This window comes from Trichechus manatus, unplaced genomic scaffold, assembly GCF_000243295.1.
Source record: "Trichechus manatus latirostris isolate Lorelei unplaced genomic scaffold, TriManLat1.0 scaffold00083, whole genome shotgun sequence".
Classification (NCBI taxonomy): Eukaryota; Metazoa; Chordata; class Mammalia; order Sirenia; family Trichechidae; genus Trichechus; species Trichechus manatus.
In genome coordinates, this window is record NW_004444019.1 from 1,632,181 (window position 1) to 1,642,631 (window position 10,451).

The 10,451-nt window shown below is 41.8% G+C and overlaps 1 protein-coding gene across 1 annotated transcript in view; it reads right to left on the bottom strand.

Moving 5' to 3' along the window:
- The window catches only part of EYS (eyes shut homolog), a 1,981,143-nt gene that overhangs the window by 80,560 nt on the left and 1,890,132 nt on the right, over positions 1-10,451 (bottom strand). The window contains 2 exon segments of the mRNA XM_012556965.2: positions 8,827-8,971; positions 10,009-10,175. Coding sequence (XP_012412419.2) covers positions 8,827-8,971; positions 10,009-10,175 — 312 coding nt within the window.

Here is a 10,451-nt window from a genome sequence, read left to right on the forward strand (position 1 = left end):
GTTAGTCAAATGTTTGTTCTTAGAAGGTAGGATATAGTTTACATTTCTATTCATAAAAATCATTAAAGAAACACTTCCAGGTACACTAAAACATCCTTAACGTAATAATACTGTAATAATGTTTTGATGCACATCACAAAGTAGTGCCCATTTGTTATTATGAATCATTGTATGTAGTTTCTCCACAGTTGAAGAGATACCTACTGGGCAAATGTCACCCAAAATACTCAGAAGATTCTGTTCTGTAAAATCTTTGATACCAATTAGATACTTTATTTAGACTCAGAACTAAAAAATCTACATTGTACCACCAGCTCATTTCTGCTGGGTTCTGAACTCTCCTCAGCAGATTCAGGAAGGTCATGGATTGAATTGCGTCCTCCAAAAATATCTGTCAACTTAGCTAGGCCATGATTCCCAGTATTGTGTGATTGACCACCATTTTGTCATCTAATGTGATTTTCCTAAGTGTTGTAAATCCTATCTCTATGATATTAATGAGACAGGGTCAAAGGTAGTTATGTTAATGAGGCAGAACTCAATCTACAAGATTAGATTGTGTTTTAAATCAATCTCTTTTGAAATTTAAAAAAGAGAAGTGAGAAGAGAGACATGCAGACCTAATACCACCAAGAAAGCAGTGCCGGGAGCATAGCACATCCTTTGGGCTTGAGGTTCCTGCGTGGAGAAGCTCCTAGACCAAGGGAAGATTGATAAAGGAAACTTCCTCCAGAGAGAAAGCCTTCCCTTAGAGCTGGTGCTCTGAATTTGGACTTCTAGCCTCCCAGACTGAGAGAATGAAGTTCTCTTTGTTAAAGCCATCCACTTGTGGTATTTCTGTTCTCGCAGCACTAGATAACTAAGACAGGTAGGATGGTGCTGGGGCCAGAGGGATCATTCCTCCATCACCTCCTCACCAGACCTGTCAATCCCATGCACCAAGTATGAGGCCCTGCCTCGGGGTGCAAGGGAGACAGTGCTGCTCAGGATGTGCTAAGAGCTAGCCCAGGGCCCAAGGATTGGGCAGAGGATGCTTGGGGAAACCCAAATCCGAAGTTCTCCACGGACCCCCAGAAACCATGTGGACACACAGAGGTCAAGAACCTAAGACTGCCCGCCCCCACTTCCCAGCCACCAAAAGGCCAAGAGCTGCTGCAATAGTGAAATCCCACATGTGTAAGGTAAAGGAAACAGAAGCCCTGAGCGGTGCTGTGATGGCCCCGGGCTGCACAGCACGGAGGGTCTGCTGAGATAGAGTGGGGCAGACCTGGGTAAGGGAGCACTGCGGAGGCCAGCCGCTTGCCCAGCAAGGCACACTGACCGGTTGTACTCGAAGAACACGCAGAGAGTCGCGCCTGCATCCCGGCCTCCAGCCGCCACCACCAGCAGGCCCACTACGCAGGGTAGAGCGGCACTGTTTGGAGCGCACGGACAGTGGGGTTGGTCCTTTCTGAGCGCCAAGGGAGGCAGGTGCATGTGGACTCTCCGCTCCCTGATGCGGGCTGTGGCTTGGTGCCAAAGGACCCGCTGTGACTCCTGCGAACGCGGGAGATATGCAGCCTTCGTGGGAGCCTGGGGCCAAATACTGTGTCGGTTTTTTCCTGATAGGCTTTACAGAGGTTCGTAACTACTGTTGTAGGGGGTTGTCTGTAACTTGGATGCTCACAAGACAAGGAGTGTCTGTCTGGGCTTTTGAATACCAGAAAAATAATTCAGTTTTTACTCTGGAGTCGATGGTACGCTTGTTGAGTTTTTGAGCAGATAAGTAACATGATAAAGTAGTGTGACATTAAAATATTGGTTGTTTTAAAAAATTAGTGTGGCTACATGTTACTGGCCTGCAATCCCTGAGTTTCTGATTCATCAAAAATTTGCATTTCTAACAAGCTCCCAGGTGATGCTGATGCTGCTCGCCCAGGGTTCACACTTGGACTTCTACTGCTCAAAGGATTCAAGCAAGTCTTCCCAAGAGTGGTAGTAATAGTACAAGAAATAAGTAAAGAGGGATATTGAGAAAAGATATTTTTGTAGAAAGGATGAGATGTTTGACTGCAGTTGCGCAATTTGTATACCTGCCTTTAGAAAAATTAACTGCAGCAAGATTATTTATGGGCAATGGAGATTCAATTGAAAGCACTCAGCTTATTCTCACTTGTGGCCTAACCTATTTTATTCTTTTATTCTTAGTTCTGCTCCTCCTTCCCTCCATTCTTTCCTTCCTTGCTTACTTCCTTTCCTGCCTCGCTCAATCCCTCCCTGCTTTCCCCAGTCAGTCTGCAGTCTAAGATCACCAGAGACAAACCCGTAATCTAAAAAAGTCAGATTGCATTAAAAGAAACTGTACATCAGAGGAACTGTGGGATATCTCACCTAACAAAGGAAATCTTAGAGTATTATCAGATTTGGGGGATGGGTGGAGTTTAGGTGAAATTTAAAAGAAGCAGTGTTTTGATAGGCTCAAAGCAAAGCAGAGCTGTGTGTAAAAGAGTCAATATCAAGTCTGGGCTACAGACTAGACCCAGGGTTCTGTTTTCTTGGAAAATTGAAGCTGAGATAGATGCAGAATGTTGTGTGCAGAAACCTATTATCTGAAGCTCTGCACCTGGGCTGTAAATCAAGGTTGTATCTTCGGGTCAAAGTGACTGACAGCATCCAGGCAAGGGTGGGATGTTTAATTCTTACTAATATAATTTCAAACAGCAGAGCTTCTGATGGTCTGTTATTTTAGAGAACAAAGCTTCTCAGCGAGTAAGAAAGCAGTAGTCCTTTAGGCAAGGGTGTTGTTATGACACTTTATAGCTGCAGCATGGCCTTGGAGAACTTCTGTTTCATGTTAACTTTGTAGCTTGTTTTACCCGTGTTTGTTACGTGTGGCAAATAGTCAGGAAAATTTTTACAATCTGAATTCATTCTAATTTTTTTCCCCTCCCTTCCTTCTTTCTTTTTTTCTCTCCCTCTCTCTGTCCCTTCCTCCTTCTTTCCTTCTTCAACAAATTACCTTTAAAATGCAGCCTGCCGGGGAGACATCTGTAAACCCTGAGAGAACTGAATTTAAGGATCTCTGTATCTGTTGTCCTGAATTTTCATTTCCCTCTCCTTTCCTCACAGACCAGGCTATGCCCCATTCCTCCAACTTTCCCAAGGTTTTATAGTGCAATTTTCTAAGGAGTGTTCTCACTTTAGGAGTCCCTGGGTGGTACAAACAGTTAAGCACACGCTACTAACTGAAAGGTTGGAGGTTCAAACTCACGCAGAGGCAACTCGGAAGAGAGATCACAGCCATGAAAACCCTATGGGTTGCGGTTCTGCTCTGCAACACATTGGATTGCCATCAGCTGGAATTGACTCAATGGCAACTGTTATAATTTTTGTTTGATTCTTATTTTTCCTAATAGTTTGCAATTGCTTTGCATCTCTCCACTTCAACTTTTAACCAAATAGCCAATGCAATTGTGTGACATCTTTGTCCACTTGTAGCAAAAGTAGAAAAATACAGAGAGGCACTGAATTATTTGACTCCAGCAGCCACCATATTCTCTCTCCATGGGATATTCTTTATTGCAAAACTAAGTTTTCACTACGGTGAAAGAGTCTTAGCCAGTTCCTCATTTTCCCAAGCATTGCTGTGCTAGGGAATGTAAACCATCATTCAGATTTTGCTTTTAAATCTGTTCTTGAGTTCCCTCAGTTATTTTCTGTTTTCTTTACATGCCAAGTGGAATACATTAAGAACTACATCCCACCTCCAAATCCAAAAATTTGTAGTTTTGAGGTCCTAAGCTATCTTTAAAAAAAAAACCCAAACCCATGGCCGTTGAGTCAATTCCGACTCATAGAGACCCTATAGGTCAGAGTAGAATTGCCCCATGGAGTTTCCATAAAACTTTATGGAAGCAGACTGCCACATCTTCCTCCTGCTGAGTGGCTGGTAGGTTCCAACCACCAACCTTTCAGTTAGCAGCCAAGTGCTTAACATTGCACCACCTGGGCTCCAAGGTATCTTCAGCAACTTAAATTATTGGTGATTTAATAAACCAACTACAAGGTTTGGTGAAAGATTTTTCCTCCTAAAATTCTTAAGTAAGAACATAAAAGACAAGATTTTCTGATTATTTAAAATACATTCTTTGATGATTTATATAATTATCACTAGTTATCCTGTACAAAGAGCTGAAGGTATTTGGACTAGAAAGTAGATGTCTTGGGAAAAAAAATTCCTTATATGTATAGGAGAGGAAATAAATTTAATAACCTTAAATTACATAAGAAAATAAGCCATGTTAGTATAATTTTCTCCCCTCAGATATTTATCTCCCAACTACAAAAGTGGAGCTGCGAAGGGTGTATAAGGATAAATGAGATGTCTTGCTCTCATCGTATGAGGTGACTAAAGAATCATGAGATCAACAGGGAGAAACAACACCTGCTTAAGGAATGGAATGTCTGTTACCTGTGATAAGTAGCTGAATAATTTGTAGTAACTGACCCCTACCCTAAAATATTCAGTTTGTGGGGACATGGACACATGAAACAGCAAGACAAACGTGCCAGGCAATTTCTTATACCTGTTTCCAGAAGGTATATGTTTCCTACACCCTTTCTTAATCACTAAAGACAAATTACAGGAGAACCCAGTAATTAGATTCTGCCTACTTTGAGTTATTAAATGCATAAGGAAAAGATTAGTTATGTCCAAGTAACATGCAATAAAAATAGTTTTAAACCAACATGGTTAAGTGTTAAGATTTCTAGAATTCCAAGTATTTATTCACATCATTTTAAGTCGAGGACAAAAACTAATAAATCTTTTGTGGCTAATGATTTAAGTACAAGTGATGCTGGCTTTCACATTCATTCTGTTTCCTTTACTTCATTCAGAATAAAGGCAGATCAGTCATTCCTGAACAAGTCAATGCAGCTTTGCAAGAGGGAGAAATTGTTCCTGGCATGCTTTGTTTCCAGTTTAGACATTTCAATTAGATTCTTCCCAAATGCTGCCACTTGCTTCCATTTGAAATACCCTATATCATTTTTACAGAGCCAGTAAGGATCAGCTTTTGGGAACAGTGGGATTAGGGTACAGTTGTAATCTAGTTACTAAGGTAAATTGATAATAATTAGATATAATTTGCTGTTATTTGTAAATGCTAGTTTATAATGGAGGGATGATAGACACCAAGAAAGAATTCAAGAGATGAGTATTAAAATTAGAGGCTTTCAAAGTCCTGGAGACTCAGATTAAGTGGCAGTTGCCAAGAAGACCTTCAAAGGAGTCCCATCCTCACTAACTGGCAGCTGACAGGCTTTCATGAGTATGCGTATGCGATCCTAGTGTTTCTGTCAGAAGGGCCAGCTGAGTGTGTGCTGAACTCAAGGTCATTGCCACCCTCAAGGGGACAATTCCAGGTCTTGGTGAATGCCTTTCTTCATTCTATTGTCAAGATATGAAGAAAGTCCTAATAGAAGGGAGAAGTAACATAAAAGGAAACCAGGCAGCACTGGACTTCAATATATTTGAAAATATCAAATCCTATGACAACAGGATGGAGTAATAGTTAACATTTATCGAGTATTTAAGGAGCGCTGGTGGTGCAGTAGTTAAAGTGCTTGACTGCTAACCAAAAGGTTAGTGGTTCGAACACACTAGCTGCTCCACAGAAGAAAGATGTGGCAGTCTGCTTCCATAAAGATTTACAGCCTTGGAAACCCTATGGGGGCAGTTCTTCTCTGTCCTACAGGGTCGCTATGTTGGAATCAACTCGACTGCAGTGGGTTTGGTTTTGGGTTAGTTGCTTGGCTAAGCACTTAACATAATTATTTTACTTAACTGATTCACTTATTAGAACCATATAAAGTAAGTATTTTTATTTTACAGAGGAGAAAATGGAGGCTCCGAGAGTTTAAGTAATAGGCTAAAAGTCACTAGCTGCTAGGTGGCAGAACCTGGGTCTGAATACAATCTGACGCCAGAGCCTGTGCTCATACCACTGTCTGTGTAGCCGAGAAGGGGACTAAGTGTCTGACTGGAGCTGTGTCACTCCCCACCACCAACACCGCTGTCATCCCTGGTGCCTTGTTGCTGTTAGCTGCTATCAAGTTGACCCCCAACTCATGGCATCCCCTTGTATGTCCAAGTAGAACTACGCTCCATTGGGTTTTCAATGGCTGCTTTTTTGAAAGTCTATCACCAGGCCTTTTTTTCCAAGACACCTCTAGGTGGACTGGAACCTCCGACCTTTCAGTTAGCACATAGGACCCTCTATAAACCACACACTAATATGTGTTCTCTCTCCACTAATTCATTCTCAGAGCTACATAGTAAGAGAAGATAGATGACTAGCCAGGGTCCTGAGCTTGCAGGTGGCAGAGGGCTTATAATCAGGTCGTTGGATTTCAGAGTCCACACTCTTATCCATGATGCGGTACTATTTTCTAATTTCTAATGCAGAAACATTATTCAAAGTACTTGTGTAAGCATTGCGTCTGTGAATAAATGACAGAATGTTTTGATGACCTGCACGGGATCTCTGCTTCACTAAGCGGAAGGCGTGCTCCTTTTACATTCAACAGCTTACTCCCCCCTTCCCTTGAATATAATATTTTTAAAAACTGATTGATTTGTTATGTGCTTACAGTCCTTTTCAGATTATCTCTTACTGTGAAAGAACTGTTGAGCTCTCGGTTACATTTTGCCTAGTGCTGTGATATGCTTAAAACTGTTCTTTAAGACACTTTTCTGAGAATCAGCACTCATTATATATTCAAAGAAAAAGTTTCTGTGAGAGCCTCAGCGGAATGAAATGATTTCATTGGAACTTGGCCTTGTATTATGTTGGGTTAGCTGTGTTGCTTTCATGTTTCAAGTACATGACCTTCTGCATTCATGTTGAGGCAGAAGTCAGTGGACGGGGTGGGGAGAGTGCTGCCAGGCCCAAGGTGGCACTTGATGGCAGCTCCTGTCTTACACGGATGTGCATCCCATCCTGGTTTCTATTCCTTGGCTTCTAATGATGAGTAGTCTGGTCATGGGTAGTGGCTGAGGACACCATAATAAGCATCCTCTTGATCAAATACTCTGGGGCTAGGATCCACCAGTTTATTTTCACCAACTGCATTATAATAATCAAAGCACACCCTGGTTTTTTAACTTTATGAGTCAGCTTTGTAGGAATCGACTGATCCTATGTTTCTACTTTATTTTTTTAAGACACAGTTGAATTTATTTTCCCTTATATCACCCCCACCCACTTCACATGTACTTTTTTTAAGAGGTGATGGTAGCAGACACCACTTATCCCTAAGTCATTGGTGCAGGGACGGGGTGGTGGAGAATGCTGATTTGGAAGGGAAGGCAGGCAGGCCTGGGATGGAGCTGCGGAGGGTGTCCATTCTGCCGGGATGCTCAGAGGCTGGGCTGTGGAAGGTAAAGCCCAGGCCAGAGGTTTCCAGACTATGTTCCTTTTTGAACACAGGGAGAGAGAATATGGCAATAAGATTGCTCACCCAAGCACAGTGTTCCCCCTTAATCTTCTTGGCTTGCAGTGACCTCTGTGGGGCATAAATTGGTGGATGGACTAGGTGGCTGCAGTCTGTGTCTGACCTTTTTATATCAAGTACATTCCAAAGTCAGATGGAGTTTCCAACTTTTACCATGACTCCATGAGGTCTACCCTGCTCTCCCTATATTAAAAAACATCCTAAATTAAAAAAAACAACACTTCTGATCCTCCCATACCATGCTCTATTCCTTCTTTTTCCATATATTTTATCACCTTATAACCCACAGCTGTTGAATAGATTCTGGATTCATAGCAACCTTGTGGTGTAATCCATACTGAAGGATGTGGCCTGACCCAAGCCATGGTATTTTCAGTCACCTCATATGCTTGCAAAAACTGGGCAATGAATCAGGAAGACCGAAGAAGAATTGATGCCTTTGAATTGTGGTGTTGGTGAAGAATATTGAATTTATCATGGACTGCCAAAAGAACGAACAAATCTGTCTTGGAAGAAGTACAACCAGAATGCTCCTTAGAAGCAAGGATTGTGAAACAATGTCTCGTATACTTTGGACAAGTTATCAGGAGAGATCAGTCCCTGGAGAAGGACATCATGCTTGGTAAACAGCAGGGTCGGTGAAAAAGAGGAAGAGCCTCAATGAGATGGATTGACACAGTGGTTGCAACAATGGACTCAAGCATAACAATGATTGTGAGGATGGTGCAGGACCGGGCAGTGTTTTGTTCTGTTGTACATAGGGTTGCTATGAGTCAGAACTGACTCTAGGGCGCCTAACAACAACAACAGCAACCCTATAGGCCAAAGTAGAACTGCTCCATAGAGTTTCCAAGGCTGTAAATCTTTATGGAAGCAGACTGCCACATCTTTCTTCCAAGGAGCCCGTGATGGGGTCGAACCATTGACCTTTTGATTAGGAGCTGAGTGCTTTATCCACTGTGCCACCAGGGCCCCTTTATCACCTTAGACTATCATATCATTTACTTATTTATTATATTTATTGTTTATTGTCTGCCCTGCCACCCTCTCCCCCCAGCTAAAATGTAAACTCACAAGTACAGTTCACTGTTCTTTATTTTGTTCATTGAAGCATCCCAAACACCTAATATAGCACCTAACATGTAGTAAGTGATCCATAAACAACGAACGAATGAACACGTCTGATTAAAAGCAAATTTTGATAGTGTCAGGTTAGAGAGCAATACAGATAGCTGACTTCTGGAACTAGAAGTACACTCTTTAAAAGCTTTGTCCTTTCTCAAATATTTGAAACATGTAGATACAGTACAAAAACTGTCCATGCCTTACCTTGAAAGCCATTTTTAAAATCAGCTCCATATGGTAAGAGATCTGGGATGTATTCACTGTAGCCACCTACATAAAATAGACTGATGATGTTGAGACCAAACAATCTTCCTGGGGAGATGACAGATTTATTTTTATGATCATCTACCTTCAAAAGGAAAAAAAAAAATCAAAACTTATTAAATAAGAGAATTAATTCCCCACAGTGAACTGTTAAGATATTCTTTTGTTATTTCACATTAACTTGGCATGAAAAATTTACAATGACCTGAATTTTGAAGGACCAAAAAAAAAAAAAAAAAACCATGCCACTCAATTCTCTGCTTCTCTGCTGGTGTTTGTTACCATGGATGTATTATTAGAGCAGTCGTGGTTTTGCATTTTAATCAAAATCTCAATTCTTCAAAGATTAGGAGTTGGCATCATGCTGGTTCCCAGGCTCCATCTAGCCTTGCCCCCACACCCATCCATTCTTAATACAACCACAAGAGTCATTTATTAAAAAATGGGACTCTGACCATGGTACCCTACCCCGTTCTTAAACTTCTCAGTAGTTTTAAATTTAAACTTCTTAGCATGAAATTTAAGCCGTTTGATGATGTGGATTCTGTCTACCTGTAACTACATCTTTTGCTCCCCTTCACTTAAAAGCCACACTGTACTAATTGCCTTCCTTAAGCCCACACTGTGGCCACTATTCTTTTTCCAAATTCTTATTTATTTAAGGAGTACCTCGGTGGTGCAATCGGTTAACATGCTTGGCCGCTAACCTTAAGGTTGGAAGTTCGATTCCACCCAAAGGTGCCTTGGGAGAGAAGCCTGGAGATCTACTTCTGAAAAATCAGCCACTGAAAACCCTGTGGGGCACAGGTCTACTCTGACACACATGGGATTGGCATGAGTCAGAATTTACTTGATAGCAACTAGTAACATATTCAAAGCTATGCTTAAATGTCATCTTTTCCAGAAGGTATTTCCTGAACGCTTCACTCCCACTCTTATCTGTATTAGGCGCTGCTGCTATTTATTCCCACACCACTGAATTCCAATTATCCTTCTATTTCTCTATTTTGTGCACTAGTCTGGGAGCTTCATACGGTAGGCAGCATGGCCTATTTGCCTCTGTACCTTAGCGCAGATCCTACAATATAGTAGTCTCTCAATAAGTTTGTGATGACCCTTTACCTTCAGCCAGCCCATCTGGAAGAACCTCCCCAGATGGACTGTGTGTATTCCAAGGCTCAGATCAAGGGGCTTGCTCCTGATACTTGCTATGCCAGATCCCAGGTTATAGCTGTAAACCACACTGCCGTTCTGCAGACCCACTGCCAGGAAGTCATCGCCATCCAGTCCTGGATTAAGAAGACACATGGAATATGAGGTGAGCTGGCTGGCATAGCCCTATTCCTTTCCTTATTGCTTGTGATTACAGCATAGGGGAAAAGATGCTTGAAGCACCCGTCAGCCATCTTGTGACCATAATGCAATAAGAATGAGGATGAAAAGTCAATGTGCTGAGGAAGGTGAAAGTTTACAGCTCAAGTTAATTTCTCATTCAAAAATTTATACACATTTTGAGAAGCACCACACCATCCCTCCACAGCAAAGATCTGAAAAACTAAGCCAAA